The sequence below is a fragment of the Carassius auratus genome, unplaced genomic scaffold (genome assembly GCF_003368295.1).
Source record: "Carassius auratus strain Wakin unplaced genomic scaffold, ASM336829v1 scaf_tig00216092, whole genome shotgun sequence".
In the NCBI taxonomy this organism is placed as follows: Eukaryota; Metazoa; Chordata; class Actinopteri; order Cypriniformes; family Cyprinidae; genus Carassius; species Carassius auratus.
The window spans coordinates 153,437-176,532 of NW_020528403.1; the positions used below are offsets into that span (position 1 = coordinate 153,437).

At 35.0% G+C, this 23,096-nt stretch overlaps 1 protein-coding gene across 2 annotated transcripts in view; it reads right to left on the reverse strand.

The window, feature by feature from the left end:
* The window catches only part of LOC113097043 (verrucotoxin subunit beta-like), a 54,922-nt gene extending 35,021 nt beyond the window's left edge, over nucleotides 1-19,901 (reverse strand). The window contains exons 1-3 of one of the 2 annotated variants that reach the window (XM_026262275.1): nucleotides 19,803-19,889; nucleotides 2,852-2,983; nucleotides 1,564-1,656 (exon numbers count right to left, since the gene is read on the reverse strand). In XM_026262275.1, the coding sequence (XP_026118060.1) occupies nucleotides 1,564-1,654 (91 nt within the window). In that variant the 5' untranslated portion in view covers nucleotides 1,655-1,656; nucleotides 2,852-2,983; nucleotides 19,803-19,889. Of the gene's footprint in view, nucleotides 1-1,563; nucleotides 1,657-2,851; nucleotides 2,984-19,802 lie in introns of both variants that reach the window. The other variant, XM_026262274.1, reaches the window with a different exon arrangement.
* Nucleotides 19,902-23,096: the final 3,195 nt, after the last annotated feature.

Here is a 23,096-nt window from a genome sequence, read left to right on the forward strand (position 1 = left end):
ACAATAACCGTATCCATCTGAAAATAAATGGCTGTAATTGCACAATAAGTAGCCTACATCCAATAAAAACATAGATGGTACAGACATCAGCATTTAGCTTTTGTTTTTGAATTTGGTTGAAACTATAGAGAACTGGCCTTAAATGAAAAGATTAACTGTAACCATGTGAAATTAAAGGCAACAACTGCATAGTTCTACAATCCAAACAACACAATCAACACACATTCAATAAGATGTTTCTTAATCAGCATTCAGTATTTGTTTTAGTTTTTAAATTTGGTTTTAAATAAATAAATAAATAAAACGTCACCAGTGAGAATAAAAATAGCATGCTATATAAATAAATTATACCAAAATGTTAAAATCAAATAATGTTGGTGCGATTAAAACAAAGATGCAAAGTGTTTCATACATCCAATTAAAAAAAAATAGGGTAATGATTCCCATCTATATTGTTTTACTTGAGGCAATGAAAAACTAAATAACTATTTGCTCAAGTTAAAAAATATAGATGTGAATCATCACCCTAAAATATTTTCATTGGATGAATGAAACACTTTTTTTCAGTGTGCAACAGCAGGTGATTTTTAAATCAAATTAAGTCGATGTATTTTTAAGGTAAAAGAAAAATAATCATCCTATATAGAACTGACGTTTACTTCTGGCTTTTCAAACGTGTTTGCAAGTTATACTATACAAAAAAAAAAAAAAGCATTTCAGTTTTGTCACAGTTTAGTCTGTTTCTTTTCTCATCCAACATGCGAGAAGTTGAGCTGAACATCCCTTCATTGTCTCCGCTTGTGCAGGACACATATGGAATTATATAGGCGTGGACAGGTACAGTACGCTCGCGCAGGGAAAGGCTCTTATTTGTGCACCAGTTTACCAGCTGCTGTTTGCTTCCCGCTATCGGTGCCTAAGACATGAAGTTCTGCACTTCCAGTGCTGAACGGCTGCCCGTGTTCTGCGCACAGATTTCGAAATACTTCCATACAAATTACAGGATAGCAAATGATTACAATGTTGTCTGTGCACACGGGCGCAAAAATCGGCCGGAAAAAAAAAGACCAAAAACCAAACTATTACTTTTAAATAAATAAATGTAGATAAAAAGTTACTAATAGTTAGTAGAATGTCTAAAGTGGACTATCAAAAAAATATAACCATAAAATATTTAAAAACAAATTACATTGATTATACTTTGATTTCCTTTAATAAAAAGTCATTTGAGTAAGACTATGTTAAAGGTTTTTGGACATGGACTAGTAATTAGGCCCTTTGGTATAAAAGAGAAAAAGCGTCACATTTCAAGGTTGTCCATCCCTGATTCACATGAACTGATGATTTGGTTAATCAATATGTAATATTTAATAATTTCATTAGTACACATTTAGGAGCACATTATCTCATACGTGTAGGTATTTGTATATGTAATAACTAATGAGCTGTTAAACAATATATAATGCATGTTAATATCTTATTAAAAAAATTATAATGTTTCCATATTTTTTGTGGATTCAAATTGGGTAAAAAGTAAAAAAAGTTTTAAAGTAGGTAAAGCACCTGGAATGAAGGAATCCATTCTGCAGTCATACAGCATACCAGGAAACAGAGGCCTTCCCAGGGCTGCCAGTTCAATGGGTTTTGATGCCATGTCTGTAGTAAAAAAAAAAACAGCAAGAACAAAGAGAATAGTTTTAAATTCTAAACATCATAATTTTATCATTCTAAAATTCTTGTTTTTTTTTTATTTATTTATTTCATATGGACATAGCATTAACATTGGACAAACCAGATGCATTGTTTAAAGCGTTATAGCACATGTGCTAATTTTCAACACCTGTCCATAGGGGCTTTTACAACAGAAACAGTTTTTACAACAGTTAAAAACTTATTACTCAAGAAATGTTGAAAGGTGGTTAAAGTCTAACAACATAGCATGGCATATTGCTCAAAAGGAGGGTAATTATTGGATTCTGATAACAAACCTGTCAGCCTCACCCACTCCCTCTTGTGATTTGACATTTTTCCTTGGTGTGTCATTTTATCTTACACGTTTAACCCTAACCGAGATAAAGTTGGTTTGATGTTGAGTATTAGACAGATGCATTGTTAAAAATCATTGTAAAAAATAGCCAAATTTTGACAGTAACATGCTGTTTTTCATTAAAACAGTGCATTCTGGGTAATATTCATGTTTTATTACCCAGAATATTTGTTATATTCATGTTATTGTTTTATATTAAGAATTCCTTATTCCTTCTCAGTGGCTAAGATGGGTGGCCGCAGAAGATAAATGGGACTGGGACATGATGCTGCCATATGTCCTGTTCGGAGTCTGAGAGGTCCCCCAAGCATCCACAGGCTTCACAACGATTGAGCTTCTTTTCGGCCGGCAGCCGAGGGGGCTACTGGATGTGGCCGAAAAGGCTTGGGAACAACAGCAGCCTTCTCCCTAACATTCAGTAGTCGAAAATGTCACCAAAATGTGGCAGAGGTTTGAAAGGGTAATACCATGGCTATCACCAAAGCGCAACAACGTAATTATGACCAGGCCACCCAGCCAAGAGAGTTCCAAATGGGAGATCGGGTGATGGTGCTGGTACCAACGATGGCGTGCAAGTTGCTGGCCCCCTGGCAGGGGCATTACACAGTCATAGGAAAAGTGGGTCCGGTGACATATCGGGTGCACCAGCCGGGAAGACGAAACACAGTGCAGTTATATCATATCAACTTGATCAAGAGGTGGGTAGGAACCCGAGACCAAGCTGCTGACCTCGCCATTGTGGAACCAGTAACCGTGGACACGAACCCCAACCTGTCAGCCAGTCAAAACGTGGAGTTGCAATACCTGATCGTCAGTTCTTGGATGTGTTCTCCACAGTCCCCGAGCGAACCAGTGTCCTCCAACATGACATCAAAACACCACCAGGAGTCCTTGTTAAGCAACGGCCCTACCGGATCCCAGAGGCTCGTTGGCAGGCTATTGAGGAAGAGTCAAGTCAAGTCACCTTTATTTATATAGGGCTTTTAACAAAATACATTGCGTCAAAGCAACTGAACAACATTCATTAGGAAAACAGTGTCAATAATGCAAAATTACAGTTTAAGGCAGTTTATCACTGAATTCAGTGATGTCATCTCAGTTCAGTTTAAATAGTTTCTGTGCAATCATTTGCAATCAAGTCAACAATATCGCTGCTCGAGTAAGCAAGCCAGAGGCAACAGCTGCATGGAACCAAAACTCCATCGGTGACAGAATGGAGAAAAAAAACCTTGGGAGAAACCAGTTCTCTTCTGACCAGACGAAACCAGCAGTTCAATTCCGGGCTGCAATATTGTCAGAGTGTGAAGCATTTATAGACATTCTGAACTCTATTGGGCGTTTCAGGACCTACTCATTGTCGGAATCATACTCTAGATTTAGCACTGTCACATGGAATTGATGTTGATAGAGTTGAAATTATGCAGCTAAGTGATGATATCTCAGATCATTATATAGTTTTGTGCAAACTTCATATAGCCAAAATTGTAAATTCTACTTCTTGTTACAAGTATCAAAGAACCATCACTTCTACAACAAAAGACTGCTTTTTAAGTTATCTTCCTGATGTATCAGAATTCCTTAACATATCTAAAACCTCAGAACAACTTGATGATGTGACAGAAACTATGGACTCTCTGTTTTCTAGCACTTTAAATACAGTTGCTCTTTTACCCTTAAGGAAGGTTAAGGAAAACAGTTTGACACCATGGTATAATGAGCATACTCGCGCCCTAAAGAGAGCAGCCCGAAAAATGGAGCGCAGCTGGAGGAAAACAAAACTAAAGGTATTTCGTATTGTTTGGTGGGAAAGTAACCTATACTACAGAAAAGCATTAATAATTGCTAGATACGATTACTTTTCTTCTCTTTTAGAAGAAAACAAACATAACCCCAGGTATTTATTCAATACAGTAGCTAAATTAACGAAAAATAAAGCCTCAACAAGTGTTGACATTTCCCAACACCACAGCAGTAATGACTTTATGAACTACTTTACTTCTAAAATCGATACTATTAGAGATAAAATTGCAACCATTCAGCCGTCAGCTACAGTATCGCATCAGACAGTGCACTATAGACCCCCTGAGGAACAGTTCCACTCATTCTCTACTATAGGAGAGGAAGAATTGTATAAAATTGTTAAATGATCTAAACCAACAACATAGATCATAGATCCTCTTCTGACTATTATTAATTCCTCATTGTCATTAGGATATGTTCGCAAAAAATTCAAACTGTCTGTTATTAAGCCTCTCATCAAAAAAAAACACAACTTGACCCCAAAGAACTAGTTAATTATAGACCAATCTCAAATCTTCCTTTTCTGTCCAAGATGCTAGAAAAGGTGGTATCCTTACAATTATATTCCTTCTTAGAGAAAAATGGTATATGTGAGGATTTCCAGTCAGGATTTAGACCGTATCATAGTACTGAGACTGCTCTCCTTAGAGTTACAAATGATCTGCTCTTACCATCTGATCATGGGTGTATCTCTCTATTAGTTTTATTGGATCTTAGTGCTGCATTTGACACAATTGGCCACAAAATTCTTTTGCATAGACTTGAACACTTTGTTGGCATTAAAGGAAGTGGATTAGCATGGTTTAAATCGTACTTATATGACTGCCATCAGTTCGTAGCAGTGAATGAAGATGTATCATATCGATCACAAGTGCAGTATGGAGTACCTCAAGGCTCAGTACTAGGGCCGCTACTCTTCATGCTTTATATGTTACCCTTGGGAGATATCATCAGGAAACATGGTGTTAGCTTTCACTGTTATGCTGATGATACTCAGCTCTATATTTCTTCGCGGCCCGGTGAAAGACACCAATTTGAAAAACTAATGGAATGCATAGTCAATATAAAAAACTTAAAGCTAAATTCTGAAAAAACAGAGGTGTTAATCATAGGACCTAAAAACTCTGCTTGTAATAACCTAGAACACTGTCTAAGACTTGATGGTTGCTCTGTCAATTCTTCGTCATCAGTTAGGAACCTAGGTGTGCTATTTAATCGCAATCTTTTCTTACAAAGCCACGTTTCTAGCATTTGTAAAACTGCATTTTTCCATCTCAAAAATATATCTAAATTACGGCCTATGCTCTCAATGTCTAATGCAGAAATTTTAATCCATGCACTTATTACCTCAAGGTTAAATTATTGTAATGCTTTATTGGGTGGTTGTTCTGCACGCTTAGTAAACAAATTACAGCTAGTCCAAAATGCAGCAGCAAGAGTTCTTACTAGAACCAGGAAGCATTACCATATTAGCCCGGTCCTGTCAACACTGCACTGGCTCCCTATCAAACATTGCAATATTTCCTGGATTTGTGGCATGGGGTATGCATCAAGATGGGTTTTGGAATTTAAGCCTCTATAATCAATGCACAACCTAGAACTTCCATCCTTCTTGCGGACAACAACAACTGGAGATGCCCATGGGGAAACAGAAGGTTGTATAATTTTTTTTGTCCAGCAGTTCCTGGATTTCATTGTCAACTTACCTTTGTTTTTCCATGGAGAGTTTGTATGCCCTTTTTCTGACTGGGAGTTCATCCGTGGTTATAATTCTATGCTTAACTATCTTTGTATGCCCAACCTCTGTAGAGCAGACAGAAGGCCAGTCCATGAACAAATTTTCCAATCTTTCCTTGAATGGTGGTGTAGTCTCTGCTTTACTTGTTAAAAGTTGTATGGACTCAAGTACGGTGTCATCAATGTTAGTTGTGGGTATAGCCAAGTAGAAGTAGACTGAAGAAGTATGTTATTATAAAAAAATTTTTTTTTTTAAACCCTAAGTCCGATCAGTTAGAAAAGATATATCAACTCGAGTCAGATCAGTCTGATGAACTGGGCTGAGTTTGGAGTCTTTAGAGTTAAAGCTCTAGGAGGAATAGCAGTCAGAAATTTAGTCTTAGAAAAATAATAATAACTAGAAGCTAAAGTTTGAGGTCCAAACTTTGATGTTGGCTTGGCTGGCCTTGGGGCAAAAGAGCCAGAGTTCTTGTGTGCCAAGCTTTCTTGAGCTGCTCCACTGCAAAAAACGTGCAACAGTATTTTTCTATGAACCCTTTATATTTTCTATTCTAATAAAAGTCTTGGCTATGGAACATCTGTAATAAAGTTGGCTAGCTGGATGCAAATAAAGTCATGCCTTTTATTTTTTCCCCTGTTTACTGTTTCACATTCCCGTCACTGAAGCATTGTGGGCAGCGACACAGAAGGTAACTGAAACAATGTTTTTTAAGTCAATGTGATCATTAGGGGACCCAAGCACAATGGTTTGTGTAGATGATACAGTTACACAATGGACGTATCTCTTTTCAAGTAAATTATGAGTCCTTATGTGAGTACTATTATATGCAAAACATGAAAATAGATAACTAATATAGTGTCTTTTCTTCACTTTTTCAGTAATGTGTGATAACTTGAGAAATATGTTGTCATTACTATTAAAAATAAGATAAAAAGTAATGGTATTTAGGAGATTATAGTTTTTGCATAATAACTATATTGGGCTTCATTAAAGTTTATGAAAAAAGAATGAATGTATATGCATTTTTTATTCATGCACATAAATGAAACATTTTCAAGTCTTTGAAGAAATCTTGAAGTATTTGCTATCCTGTGGTGCCATTGTGTGGACAAAATCAGCATTGTGGCTTTCATTTCTGAACAACATTATGAAAGGGGCCAATATTTTTTTAATGATTACAAATATTTAAATAATTAGATTACTGATAATATACCCACATTAAAATCCAATTTACTGATTCTGTTGTTTATTTCATGCTTTAAGAGTTTTAATTTTCAAAATATTTAAGCAGTGTTGAATGATTACTATGCGAGTTGCTAAATTTGTTTTTGTTTTTACAATTATAATACATAATCTATACAATGAAAAAAGTACAACAGTTATTGTTTTCATGATATTTATTATTGACAATTGGTATTTTGTATTGTAATGTGGAAGGTTTTTATGACAACAATAATGGTCATTACTAAAAATTAAACACTAATTTACTGATTCTGTGTCTTATTTCATGCTTTAAGAATTAAATTTTCAACTTACATTTTAAGAAGTGTTTAATGGTCCCACCTAGTGATCAACTGAAAAAATAACAAATTTGACCTCTTCCCAAAAGGGAATACCACAAACAATCAGAATGCATGATTATATGATGTCATGGCTTTGCAATAAACAAAAAAATCGTTATAATGGAAGTCAATGGGGCAAAAACAGCCACGAACAGTAAATGAGGGAGAAAAAAATTAAATCTAATGCTGCACAAAAACTAACAATGCATCAAAGCCAGTGTTGCTATTAATCTTTGACATGCCCAAGACTGTTATAAAAAGTTTTTAAAAAAATCCAGCCACAATTACCTTTATATTGAAAATAAGTCATTTTGTGTGTGTTTTTTCCCCAAATCAGTGACATCATTTATGAACTTGGCAATTAAAGAGTTCAAATCTTGGATTTTTTTTTTTTTATCAGGACTGAAGTTGACTAACAGATTTATGAAAAAAAAGAAAAATATATATGAATCTGATACATTTTTACAGCAGTTTAATTAAGTGGATGTTTTCATCCCGAACATAACGAAACGGTAGTGAATTTGAACAATGCCCAAGGGTTAAATATAGATAAATTCTTGTTAGAGCAAAAATAAACATGAATACATACATACATACATACAAAAAAAGCAGCCAAGACTATTTGATTTTCTGTTTTTTAATAGATTAAAATTGAAGATAGAAAGCAGATGGTAAATGTAGTTACTTTAATATTCAAATCCAGTATCAGGATCCATTTATGATTTATTTCTCAATAGTTTATGTTCACGTGGCTGTTTTGGTTTATATTTGCCAAGCTATTATGTATTTTAAACAATCTTGTACGTGATTTGTACGTTCTTGCAACGAAAAGCAAGAATCACTGTCCTCTGGAGCTCAAGAGATCGATGTTATTCTGCTCTTAGACAAAAATATCTCACAAGCACTCATTTTAATCTCTATAATATATTCTTGATATATTAGTATTTTAATGTAAAAGGCTGTAGTTTCTGTATGTAGACTTTTCCCTTCCATTGTTCAGAAAACGGCAGTCTCGCACTGTCAGATAGTCTTTCATTTTCACACTTTAACAGCTCACGAACACCTGAATTTACCTCTTGTTATGTTCTAATGGGTGGATTGTGTGCATTGGTGGTAATATTTTATTTTAAAAAGCTCTTTAAAACTATAAAAATGCATTTATTATGAGCTCTTTGTGAGACTGCCCTGTGATTCCTCTCTGGTCTTTATCACTGTTCTCTGGCAAGACATCAATTATTAATGAGATCTGACCAGTAATAATAACATATGTTAGTTTAGCTTGTCAGTGGGAATGGAATGTGTATTTATTTGTCCGTTCTAGTGCCGAAAAGCCAGACATCACCGTGTGCTGGAGTGCAGAGCAATCGATGTGATGTTCAGCCCTTACACAAAGAAAATCTCACAAGCACTCATAAACACAAATTTTCATCTGTATAATATGTTCTTCTAATTGTTTTGTGTTGATTCTCCAGAGTGTTTTAATGTAAAGGGATGTAGTTTCTGTATGTAGACTTTTTTTTCTTTCCAGTGTTCAGTAAATGGTGGTTTCATTTTCTCAGTTTAACAGCTCACAAACATCTAAATTTAGCTCTTGGTGTGTTCAAATGGGTGAACATAAATCAGTTTGTGGAAAAGAACCGAACTTCCCATCACTAGTAATTGCTAGGCTGCTTCACAACAAACGATTGTACATTGTTAAATCAAACCTTGAAGTAACAGTTGAGCTTACTCTTTCTAATAGTAACTCACAATGAATGAACATCATGAGGTGTTTTTTTTTCTTTGGGTTATCAACTGATTCACAGCCAATAATGAACTAAATTAAACAAAAAATCCCACTAAACAAACACCTCTGTAATGCTTTGATATTTAAGTAATTTAAAAGATCTGCCTCAGCTCAGGCTTTTAGATATGAACACTTATCGTATGATCCTCAACAGTGGTTATTCAATAATTATTCATGTTGCAGTGCATGATGGGAGCCTTTACTATGGCGTTACCCAGCATGCACAGCAGCATGAAGCATTTTGTTGATTTTCACCGTTGTTGAGATTCATATGCTGGTTCGTAATGTCTCTGTGTCTAGCTAAAACAATCGTTCAAGATTATTAAATCAACTTTTCTCTTTCATGCTGTAGTTCCACAGAATTGAGTATTCAAAATCTAAACATATAAATGATGAAAAAAAATAGTTTTTTTGGAAGTATTTCACCATATAAAAGCAATTAATAGCTATTCACTTCATAACACTGATTTCACTACTTTACAACACCACATACAGCGTTACAGAGAAAAATCTAACGCAGGAATTCAAAGTTCAAGAGCCCAACTAAAGCATATTATTTTAAGAATCCAAGCAATTAGATTATAACAACAATAGTTTTATATTATCGTTGCTATTGTTCATATGACAAAAATAGACAATATTGCAAAACCCAAATTTCTGAAATGTTGGGACGATTTATAAATTTGAATAAAATGAAAACTAAAAGAATTTCAAATCACATGAGGCAATATTGTATATTATAGATAAAATAACACTTTTGAACTGAGAAAGTTTGTCTCAAAATAGTTGGGACAGGGATATTTTTATCCAGCACAGGAGTCTTCTATTTTGAAGCCACACTGTTAGACCTTAACAGGCATTTTTACTATAATATATTAGCAACATTTTTGCCAGCTTGTTACTGTAGGTCAAACATCTACATTAAAACCTTGCATTGGAAATTCATAGTAAAATATTGGCAATACTGTTGACAATAATTTACTTTTAATTGTGCAGTTATTTACTGTAGTCTAGTTGAAAGTATTTTACTGTAAAGATACCGTGTATTAAGTTAAAACTCATGTTAACTAATTTATTTTAAAACGACTTACTTAGATTAATCAACTGTCAATCAAGTCTATAAACATTTTTTTAACATGAACATACTAATACTTTAAGCATATTTCATTGAGCCTGCTTAAAAACAATATTTCTCAAAATAAAAATAACTGAATGAAACACAACCATTTAATATCAAATTCAAACATTGTGCAGATAACATCCAATTAGGAGCCCAACTATAGCAAAACTGATATCCATAATGGTGGTATCATTTTAACCAATAAAACATAATCTGATCGCCTATAACTCTCAACAACAGCAAGTATTCATCACTAATGCATAATCATCATTTAATTAGTCACTTAATTATCTCATTGACTTTAACTCTTTGAGGGCTTTGAGGGATTTGACTCAAAAGGAATGACTTGTTTCCTCTGGTGAAATCAGCTGCTGAGTTCATGGGTGGAATGAACATATGGTAGGACTTTTACTTTCTGACCCCTGGACTTTACACCTCTGCCCAGATGTTCACTCAAAGAAAGGAGGAGTAGCTTTGATTCTCATTTTAGTATTGTTGTGGCCGCCATCGCCATGTCGTTTAGACGCTGTGTGTTTCATTGTGGAAGCGAAACTACTTTATTTGGTCTTCCAAAAGAAGATGATATCCGCTTCGTCATGCCTGGAACTGATCCGTGCTGGTCGCTGAGGATATTCATCAACTTTGCACTGTGGATGAAGCGGAGTCCAGCCCAGGGTCTTCACATGTGGTTGCCGTAACCCCCATCCACTCCTTTGTAGAATCCGCCAGCCAGCCACCCTAACTCTAACCCTCAACTCTAGGCCTCCACTCACTCTAGGCCACGGCTCACTCTAGGCCTTCGCTCACTCTAGGCCGCAGCTCGCTCTAGGCCATAGCTCACTACAGGTCTCTGCTCACTCTAGGCCACAGCTCACTCTAGGTCATGGCTCACTCTAGGCCTCGCTCACTCTAGGCCGTGGCTAACTGTAGACCGCAGCTCACTCTAGACCACAGCTCACTCTATGCCTCTAGGCTTCCAGCTTCCACTCACTCTTGACTCTGGACCACAAAACCAGTAAGGGTACATTTTTGTATATAAATAATCTGAACACTGAATAAATAACACAGAAACACAACTGTTTTTCTTTAAATCTGGAATCTGAGGGTGCAAAAAAAAAAACAAAAAACAAATCTGAGAAAATCACCTTTACTACTATAACACTGTGTAGTGTGGAAATACATATACACTGACTGAGCAGTGTCGGGACTATGCTGTGAACTATCCCTTACGAAAAAGAAGTTTATTCAAGTGTGCTATTAGTATACTTCTTTTAAACTAAAAATAGGACAGTATACTTTTAGTTTACTTTTTATGTACTTCACAGAAATGCTACTTATGTACTTCTCAGAAATATACTTAAAATTACGTTTAAGTATACTTGACTTATACTTACAAAAAGTCTAAATATATTTGAGCTATACTCCTAGAATCTGTGTTTTCATTGTTTTATAGTAGAGGGTGCTAGTATGCATCTTCTGTACAAAATTTTCAAAAATACATAAGTGAAGAAGAAAAAGAAACAGTAACATCAATGTGACGTCAGGAAGACGTTGGACTCCAACTAATCCAACGTCAGTCAGACGTCATATTTTGGTTGAAAATTAACGTCTAAACCCAACTTTGTTTGACATCACACTCCGACATCAGACAGACGTTGAATTTTGGTTGGAATAAGTACCACACTGCAATAATGGGTGAAATGCATGGCAGCACATTAAATATCTCAAGATCTCAGCAGAGGAGGATTAAACAACTCCACAAACAGCATTACCAGGTTCACGTATTACTAACCAGACTGACTTTATTTCTGTCAGACGTCTACAAAAGCTCTTATTGAAAATTAACAGGGGTTTAACTCTAATGTGTTTAATTTCCATAACAGCATAACAGTTAAACACCATAACAGTGATTAGTGTTTCCATTAGTTGAGCTCTTAACACTTATTATATGTATTGGCTATTGTGACAGTTTGTTTGTCAAGCACATTTGCAGCATCAAAGAAAGCTAAAGTGACATGAGACCAAGTGATGGCTGTAACCTGTTAATGGTTTTATAATAGTCATGAAATAACCTGATTCGCTGATGTTTTTTATTTAACAGTTATGTTGTTCCATTAGTGCATTCATATTACAAACCCTATGTTTCTGCCACATGAGATCCAGCGGTATTATAACAATCAGTTAAAATCGTTTAATAAAAGCTTAACCTACTGTGACACACACAGACATCACCAATCAGCATATGAATCTCAGCAATGGTGACATGCTTCATGCAGCAATGCATGCTGGGAGCCATGAGTTTTATACTGTGGTGGCTCCCAGCATGCATTGCTGCATGAAGCATGTCACCATTGTTGAGATTCATATACTGATTATTGATGTTTATGTGTCGCGAAAGCTTTTTAACCCTAAATGTATTTAAAAATTTAAAAAAAATCAGAATGTCTGATCTGAGGTAAGAAAGTATTGTCTCTTGAATATTGTTCATTAATAATAAATAACCACTTTGGGTCAATAAAAATTGATAAAATTTAAATTTTCCTCAATCATTTTTCTTCATGATGATGAAAACTATGTCACCTTATTTTTGTTTATGGCTCCTTTTAAAAAACATATATTACATGTTTTGGTAAACACTATTACAGGGGCTTGTACCATAAAGATGGATTAGCTGGCTAGCCAGGTAAGTTTCAGTTAAGTTTGCACCAATCCTGGGTTTAGGTACCATGTAAGTGGCTTGGCTTTTAGCGGCATTCATTGCCATAGTAACTTACACTCCACGGCTAACCTCCTCCATGGCAGGTTATGTTCTGGGTTAGAGATCTCAAACTGAAGCTGGACCAATCAGATGTGAGAGAAGTGACACATGTCTGACACCGAGTTACTCCAGTTTATCTTGCTCCAAATTAAAGGTCACTAATGCTAAAAAAAAAAAAAAAGAAAAATTGGAAGTCTGACTTTAATGATAATTACTCAGTCATTTTATGAGTTATATAATTATTGTGGTTCATATTATTATTATTTATCTTTTTCACACAAGCAATTTTAGTTAAACAGTTATTTCAAATCGTTTATTTTAAATAAATATAAATGTATACCGATCATGTGATATAAAAAAGCTGTAATATCAAAATATTGCACTATTTAAAAAAATAAAAAATCTGATCTTACATGTTCTAGTCTCTACCGCTATATATTTTCTAATGTATGAACTAAGTTAACAAGTTTCACTTGTGAATTCACTGATAGAGCAAGATTATTTATTTTATTTGTCCTGTTTAAATTTGTCATATTCTTCAGTTTCTTAACCCTTAGGAAAACATTTAACTTTTAGTTTTGAATCTTGCTGGGTCTCTCTCTAGAAGTAAATCAAACTTGCTTTTTGTTGCAAGGCTCGTGATTGGCTGTTCGCCAGTGATGTCACACATTCATGTGCATGCGCTCCACAAACTCAGGATCAAAGCCTGAGTTGACAAAGAAAGTTGATGAACAGCATCATGGTACCAACAGAGCCGGATTGGAGAGGTTTGGTTTTGTCAACTCAAAACTAATCCTGTGACTCAGAATTTGTTCAGCTGCCATCATGGTACAGGCCCCAGGAACCACAAACTTACTAAGTCAAGAGTCAAACAACCCAACTAAAGCAAAGACAGATCACAATAATGGTGACCAAACATTTTCAAATAAAACATCAACATCTAAACCTCTCTTAATTCTCAAAAATAACTTCTGTAGACGTCTGACAGAAATAAAGTCAAACTGGTTAGTAATAAGTGAAGTTGGTAATACGTGTACTGCCATGCATTTCATTGGAGCTTGCCAACATTGGAGCTTGACGTCAAACAGTCGTTGGATTTAGACGTCAACACGATTTTCATTTTCAACCAAAATCCAACGTCTAACCGCTATTATTATGTTTGAGATATCAATCACTGGTCGATGACCATAATGTTTGTATAAACTGTAGGTAACAACTGGTAAAATGTTCATCTTGGTCATAAAAACTATAATAATACCTACACTTAAACATTTTCTTCTCAGCCATGTCTTCAATTGCTCGAGCGAAATCTCCTCATCCGTTGTCTGATTGGAATTTTGCAAGGATTTCTGTGTGCATAGCCTGCATCTATCAACTTTTTTTTTGTAACTTACCCACATTAAAGTGTTTAAAAAAAGAATGTATGAAGCTAGAATGAAATGTTTTTGTTTACAAGCAGATACACTGTTCTTTCTTTGTATGTTTTGCATGATCAGATATTCATATAACAAAATTTATATAAATTCTAACCTAAATAGGGACATAGTAGTCTTAAAGTATGATATAAATTTCACTTAAAGACAACTTATGAGTATACTTGCATTATAAGTGTTCAAAGTATTTAATTAGTAAACTATCAGCAAATCAAGTTCACTTTTATTATAATTGCAGTACAAACTAAAAACATAGAGGTAAACTAGTTGTGTACTCAAAGTTTGCTACTGTTATACTTAAAGTATATTTAAAAGTATATTTTATATACTAGAAAGTGGGCCGATTTAGTCCCAAGGAGTATTGAAACAGTACACTTACAAGTATACTACTAGAACACTTTGTATACTTGCTACATAAAGTATACTTTAAAGTATACTTGAACGTTACTTAAGTAAACTTAATAAAATAAACTTGAAGTATACTACTTTTTGCTAAGTGATAACATAAATTTTTCTTGTTTCATTCACATATGACTGACACATTTGAATTGGATTATGTTTATTGATTTATGTTAAAATTATGTGATCTAAATGGATGGAAATTTGTCTACAGTTTGAATTTAGACTGAAACATTTTTGATTGCATATTTGTGGTAACTTTCAGTATGTTAGTTAAATAAACAAACAAAATAAAATACATTAACAGAAACAAAGTTACGCTGCTCAATTGAAATAGTCCGTAGTACAGCCTTTGCCTTCCAGTATGACAGTGTCTCACTGCTTATATGTGACCCTGGGCCACAAAACCAATAAGGGTCTTTCTTTTTCCGAAATTGAGGTTTATAAATATTCTGAAAGCTGAATAAATAAGGCAGAGACTCAACTATTTAAAAAAACAGGAATCTGAGAATCCAATGAAAAAAAGATTTTTTTTTTGTTGTTGAGAAAATCACCTTTAAAGTTCTTAGCAATGCATATTATTAATCAGTCACTTTATGCCACAGGCCACAGGCCTTTGCTCACTCCCTCATATTTTACATCTTTTAGATATTCTGCAAGACATGTGAGAAAGAGAGAGAAAGATTGTGAGAAATACTTTTTTTCTTGGATGTGTTCTCTAAGTTAAATGTTTTCTATATGAACACACAATTAAAATGACCATAGCAATAGCAATACTAAAATGTTAAGAGTCAAGAGCACAATAAAATAAAACACTGATGTTTTGTATGGTGACTTCAAATGGAACAATAAAACATCTAAACCTCTGTTAATTCTCTGAAAGGTCTGAAAGGAATAAAGTCAGTCGGGTCAATCTGCTGTCTGTGGAGTTTTTTAATCAGATCTGGAGAGATTTAATGTCTTTTATCCTTCAGTTGATTTCATCTTTGGGTATGGTTGAAGTCAGTTGTAGTTCTTGTGCTGAGTTCCACTCCATTTTTAGACACACATTCACAAACTTCCCCAAGCAGTTCCACCCAGGGGAATCCCGCTGCCATTTTGAAGTGCGTTCCACTTTACTTTTTCCTCCAGACTGTAGTTTTTTCAAGCACCCCAAGGTCCCCAAAGCACCCCAAAGCCAGCTGGACAGTCTTGCTGTTATTTTTAAAAATAATTTTAAATGCAAACTGATTGATGCTTTCTCAATGTTTGAGGTGCAATCAATTATGCTGAATTAATTTAAATTTGTGCTATGCGCCCTTATTTATAGACCCCCCTCATATCAAGATTTTATAAGTAACTTTTACTTACATATAGCTATGGATGCGTTTATGACTCATTATTACAATGAATATTGTATGTACTGCATTTTCATTCTCAATGTTTTGATGTGTACTGTTTACACAAATTTAGCAAATACATTCTTTATAAGCTTTCCATTGAAAAAAAGCAATCCGCCGTCGATGCTTGAGGCTTACACTGTTAAAAATCGCTGTAAAAAAACGGCCAAATTTCGACAGTAACATACTGTTTTTCAGTAAAACAGTGCATTCTGGGTAATATTCATCGTTTTCGAGAAGGTAGCCTGCTGCTATATATCGTAAATTAACAACGTTCAAAGTCGACACTCAGCGGCTGTGTTTCAAATCACACCCTACTCCCTCATTCACTATTCCCTACATGAGTTTACTAATATAGTCCACCTAACAGAGAGAATGAAAACTAATGAGTGAATTCAGACAATGATCAACAGCTGCTGTTAATGAGTAGAATCACTGAGGAAAAAGAAACGACAAACACAAGAAATACAACTGACTTCAGCCACAGCTTTAGATGAAATCAACTGAAGATTTAAACAATCAACAAACAGCTTTATCAACTTCACTCATTACTAACCGGACTGACTTTATTTCTATCAGATCAGAGATCAGAGATCAAAAGATCTTATTGAGAATTACAGAGGTGTAGATGATAATCTTAGTTTCGTTTAGCATCACCATTGTGGAGATCAGTGTTTGCTTTAGTTGGGCTCCTGACCCTTGACTTTTGTACTTCAACTTTTGTTTCATTGCTATATTTGTATCTTTATGATACATCTGTTACAGCAATATTAATCTTCATGGTCAAGTGATTATGACTGTTTCTGTCAGGCATGATCTACTAGACTGACTTGTTGTTATAGTAGTCAAATAATAATTTGGTGATGAAATATGTGAGTGAATAACACTTTTCTTTTGATTGTTTCTTCAAATTTATAAGATTGAACGGTAATGTGATTATCTGGATATGGATTTTTGAGCTTTAAATATTTTGGGCAGCAGTCCTCACAACACTGAAAGAGAGACATCAACAATCAGCATATTAATCTCAACAATGGTGACAATCAAAAGGTTTATGATGCAATGCATGCTGGGTACCAGCACAGGATAAAACTCATCCATGACTCCCAGCATGCATTGCGGCATGAATAAATTATGCCACTGAATTGTTCACTTATTTTCTTGAATTCTTATGTGCTTATCATTTTGCATTTGTTTTAAGTTTTAGTAGCATGTGTTGTGATGTTCAGAACTGATCTGTTCATTTATTTTATGGATTGTCACCATTGCTGTGATTCATACGCTGATTCTTGATGTTTCTGTCTAAATTTCAGCAAAGGTTTTTTTTTTTATTATTATGAGTGAAATTTTCTTAACAGTCTTTTATAACTTATGGCTCAGCAGTGTTCCTTCTTATGCTGTAGTATCAATAAGAGAAGAGACATGGGATTAGATCAGAAATAATAGTATTTGTTCTTGTCAATCTATAAACAACATCAGATTTTTTTTCTTCTGTGTACTTTTGTTTTGCTATAACAGGTTCCAAAGGCGCATTGTTACAGCATGTTAATAAAAAAAAAAAAAAAAAACCTTAATTGTTGAAAAGTCACGTTCAAGAGCCCAACTAAAGTAAACACTGATCTCCATCATGGTAGTGAAAAAAACACCTAAACCTATTTAACTCTCCATAAGTTCTTCTGTAGACATCTGACAGAAATAAAGTCAGTCTGGTAAGTAATGTGAATCTGGTGAAGCTGTTTTAGTAGTTGTTTAATCAGATCTTGAGAGATTTGATGTATTCTTTTATTCAGTTGATTTCATCTAAGGCTGTGGTTGAAGTAATTTGTAGTTCTTGTGTTTCTCTTTGCTTCAGTGATTCTGCAGGTGTTTATCACTAATGCTCAATCATCAATTAATCACCGAATTATCTCATTAACTTCACTGATTCGGTGTTACTCTAACACTCTGTAGTGTGCACACATTATAAGTGTTCATTTAAAACTGAGGATTTTCTTGTGGGGTTTAAAGGGTTAAAGATTTAAGATGAAGAAAAAACAGCATTGAACATAATTTAACAGTAATAAACTGTAATTAATTTACAGGAAACAAACTGTAGAAAAACAGTTATTTACTGGCACCCCTGCTGCCAGTAAATGACTGTTTTTCTACTGTTTCTTGCCGTAAATAAATGTTTGCCAGCAAAAAAAGTGTTTTTCTACAGTTTGTTGCCGTTAAGTCAAGGAAAAACAGTAATATACTGTAAAATGTAAACGTCAGATTTACCAAATGAAAAAAAAGTTAATTTAACTAAAATATTTGTGAACATCCATAGAAAAAAAATTAGGCAAAGTCATACACTGATAATGAGAGTAAATACTGAACTTGACTGTATTAATGTGTGTTTGCACAAGAGAGATCGTTTAGTTTAATGTAGTTTGGTTGTTCACCATTGTGCTGGAGAGTAGAGCCTGTGCTTCAGTCAATGATGAGCCACAAATTCTGATCTTCTGCTGCTTTATATAAACACAGTAAATGTGGAGTCGCTGATACAGTGATGATCTCTGTGTTAAGTACTGCAGCACATACATGTGTGCTATAGCTGACAATGAGCTGCAGTGATTTGAGTAAAAGTCATGTATTTAGTTACTTTATTACTGCTCATTAAGTGTTTGCATCGTTATATTAAGAAATATTCCTTCTCAGTGGACTCAAATGAAATAAGTTCATAGTACTAACATCGTAGGAATGCTAGTTTTAAAAACTCGAACTGTTTGAAGCAGTGGGAGTGGAGTTAATTTCCATGGTAGAATTTATGGTAAAATACTGTTAAAAAATAAGAGCGGTAAATTAATGGTTAAGAGCTGTAAATTAACAGTACTTTACTGGCACCCCTGCTGCCAGAAAATTACTGTTATTTAACGGCAAAAAATTTTTACAGTGTAGATCTTTATAATGATATATAGTTTGTGAAGATTAAATGAAAGGGACAAATTTAATCTATTCATAAATACTGACAAGTGCAAACAAGGGGAGTTCAGGACGCCTGCGTCAGGGTGTGGGTTAAGAGTTTAGCAAGTTTTGTTCCTGTCTCTATGTCACAACTTAAAAACATTGTTAATTTTCATCCTATTTAAAAACTATCTTTTATTTCAAAGATTTTAGAAAAGATTGTATTTGTAAAATTGATTTTTTTAGTTAGTAATAATATTTTGATTTCAGTCAGGTTTTAGAGTTGGTCATAGTACAGAGTCTGCATTACTGAGGGTTTCAAATTATACTTTATTAGATGTAGATTCAGGTAGTCCTGTTATTATTTTACTGTTGGATCTCATCATTACATAAAACCTACCGGTTTCATTCATGGAGTCACATTTAGTTTATTGATTTGTTAAAACTATGTGATCTAAATGGATGGAAAATTTGTATGTAATGTAATTGAAATACATACAGTTTGAATTTAGACTGAAACATTTTTTGATTGCATATTTTTGCTAAATTGACATTGCAGTTTGTTCATTGTCAAAATAAAATACAGTTAAAAGAAACATGCAATGTTCTTGGAACATTCTTAGAACAATACAATTCCTAGCTTGATAGATATATAATTCAATTAAACAAACATTTAGCAGTAAATATGTGATTGCTAGTCTGTGGTTACACTGTATATACTAAATTACACAAATACATTTTAATCAGTACTAATTAATAAACTTCAATCATGTCTATTAATGTCATTATAGTGACTTCAAATGAGATAAATATGAACTTGAGTACTAAAATAAAAAATAAAAACTTGCTTACCTGTTTTTATTTTCAAGGCCTGAAGATCGTCTGAGGGGATCCTAATGTTTCCTGGAGGATAACACAGATCACAACACTTCAAACTATGCTGATGTTGATTCCTTCTGCTGCTTTACTGAACAGAAAGCAACTGCTGCAGAGATTTTATATTGTGACATTTTTACTTTCACTTTCAAGGTGACTTAAAAAGGCCCTAGGGGCAAAAAAAGAGCAAACAACATTTACAAGAACATACTGCATTTCTTGGAAATAGAAAGTGGAAGTTATTAAAAGTGTTAAATCAGTGACACTGAGGGTGCTTCTCAATTCTTATTTGTGCATCCTCATTTCCTTTCAATCAATCAATCACCTTTATTTATATAGTGCTTTAAACAAAATACATTGCGTCAAAGCACTGAACAACATTCATTTGGAAAACAGTGTCTCAATAATGCAAAATGATAGTTAAAGGCAGTTCATCATTGAATTCAGTGATGTCATCTCTGTTCAGTTAAATAGTGTCTGTGCATTTATTTGCAATCAAGTCAATGATATCGCTCTAGATGAAGTGACCCCAACTAAGCAAGCCAGAGGCGACAGCGACAAGGAACCGAAACTCCATCGGACAGAATGGAGAAAAAAACCTTGGGAGAAACCAGGCTCAGTTGAGGGGCCAGTTCTCCTCTGACCAGACGAAACCAGTAGTTCAATTCCAGGCTGCAGCAAAGTCAGATTGTGCAGAAGAATCATCTGTTTCCTGTGGTCTTGTCTTTACAGGGGATCTGTATCTGGGGCTCTAGTTGTCCTGGTCTCCGCTGTCTTTCAGGGATGTAGAGGTCCTTTCTAGGTGCTGATCCACCATCTGGTCTGGATACGTACTGGATCCGGGCGACTGCAGTGACCCTCTGATCTGGATACAGACTGGATCTGGTGGCCACGGTGACCTCGGAACAAGAGAGAAACAGACAAATATTAGCGTAGATGCCATTCTTCTAATGATGTAGCAAGTACATAGGGTGTTATGTGAAATGTTTCCGGTTCCAGTTTACCTAATTAATGCAGCCTAAAAATCCTTTAACGGATTTGGATAGTAAAAGCATATTAGTATGTTATGTGTATGCCAGGTTAAAGAGATGGGTCTTTAATCTAGATTTAAACTGCAAGAGTGTGTCTGCCTCCCGAACAATGTTAGGTAGGTTATTCCAGAGTTTAGGCGCCAAATAGGAAAATGATCTGCCGCCCGCAGTTAATTGTGATATTCTAGGTATTATCAAATTGCCTGAGTTTTGAGAACGTAGCGGACGTAGAGGAGTATAATGTAAAAGGAGGTCATTCAAATACTGAGGTGCTAAACCATTCAGGGCTTTATAAGTAATAAGCAATATTTTAAAATCTATACGATGTTTGATAGGGAGCCAGTGCAGTGTGGACAGGACCGGGCTAATATGGTCATACTTTCTGGTTCTAGTAAGAACTCTTGCTGCTGCATTTTGGACTAGCTGTAGTTTGTTTACTAAGCGTGCAGAACAACCACCCAATAAAGCATTACAATAGTCTAACCTTGAAGTCATAAATGCATGGATTAACATTTCTGCATTAGACATTGAGAGCATAGGCATTAATTTAGATATATTTTTGAGATGGAAAAATGCTGTTTTACAAATGCTAGAAACGTGGCTTTCTAAGGAAAGATTGCGGTCAAGTAGCACACCTAGGTTCCTAACTGATGACGAAGAATTGACAGAGCAACCATCAAGTCTTAGACAGTGTTCTAGGTTATTACAAGCATAATTAACACCTCTGTTTTTTCTGAATTTAGCAGTAAGAAATTACTCATTGTCCAATTTTTTATATCGACTATGCATTCCATTAGTTTTTCAAATTGGTGTGTTTCACCGGGCTGTGAGGAAATATAGAGCTGAGTATCATCAGCATAACAGTGGAAGCTAACACCATGTTTCCTGATGATATCTCCCAAGGGTAACATATAAAGTGTGAAGAGTAGCAGCCCTAGTACTGAGCCTTGAGGTACTCCATACTGCACTTGTGATCGATATGATACATCTTCATTCACTGCTACGAACTGATGGCGGTCATATAAGTACGATTTAAACCATGCTCATGCACTTCCACTGATGCCAACAAAGTGTTCAAGTCTATGCAAAAGAATGCTGTGGTCAATTGTGTCAAACGCAGCACTAAGATCCAATAAAACTAATAGAGAGATACACCCACGATCAGATGATAAGAGCAGATAATTTGTAACTCTAAGGAGAGCAGTCTCAGTACTATGATACAGTCTAAATCCTGACTGGAAATCCTCACATATACCATTTTTCTCTAAGAAGGAATATAATTGTGAGGATACCACCTTTTCTAGTATCTTGGACAGAAAAGGGAGATTCGAGATTGGTCTATAATTAACTAGTTCTTTGGGGTCAAGTTGTGTTTTTTTTTATGAGAGGCTTAATAACAGCCAGTTTGAAGGTTTTGGGGGCATATCCTAATGACAATGAGGAATTAATAATAGTCAGAAGAGGACCTATGACTTCTGGAAGCACCTCTTTTAGGAGCTTAGATGGAATAGGGTCTAACATACATGTTGTTGGTTTAGATGATTTAACAAGTTTATACAATATTTCCTCTCCTATAGTGGAGAATGAGTGGAACTGTTCCTCAGGGGGTCTATAGTGCACTGTCTGATATGAAAATGTAGCTAACGGCTGAATGGTTGCAATTTTATCTCTAATAGTATCGATTTTAGAAGTAAAGTAGTTCATAATGTCCAGTCCATCTTGTTCGAAGCTATATTTTTAACTTGTCTTTTACCTTGTTGTTTTTGTCTCCTAGATGGCGGAATCCCAGAAACTTTTACTAAAAGAGTTTACATTGCTCCTGACATCGCCCACAAGATAACCCTTCTACACGCCAAAGTACAGTAGAAGAGTTGATTACAGTGATTAAAGAGAAATTCAGACCTCGATTGATTTTGATTTCAACCTCCAATATGAAGACCCACACTTTGGGGGGCAACTCTGCTTTCTAACAGACATTTCAGAACTGCCAGAGAAGGCTGTATTGAAAGTACACAGATCTGAGACTGATGCCGGGTCAGCTGCAACTTCACACACAGAAATACTCCCCAGGACGCTTGCAGAGTTGGCCTGATGTCTTCCCAGTTCCTCAATTTTCTTATGATGTCGAGCACAGACTCAATGGTGGAAATATGGCCTATCAAAACAGTGGAAAGTTCTTAAAATTAACTAAAGGCCAAAAACAATCTCGAAAAATCTCGAAAATATGGCCAAGGCAATG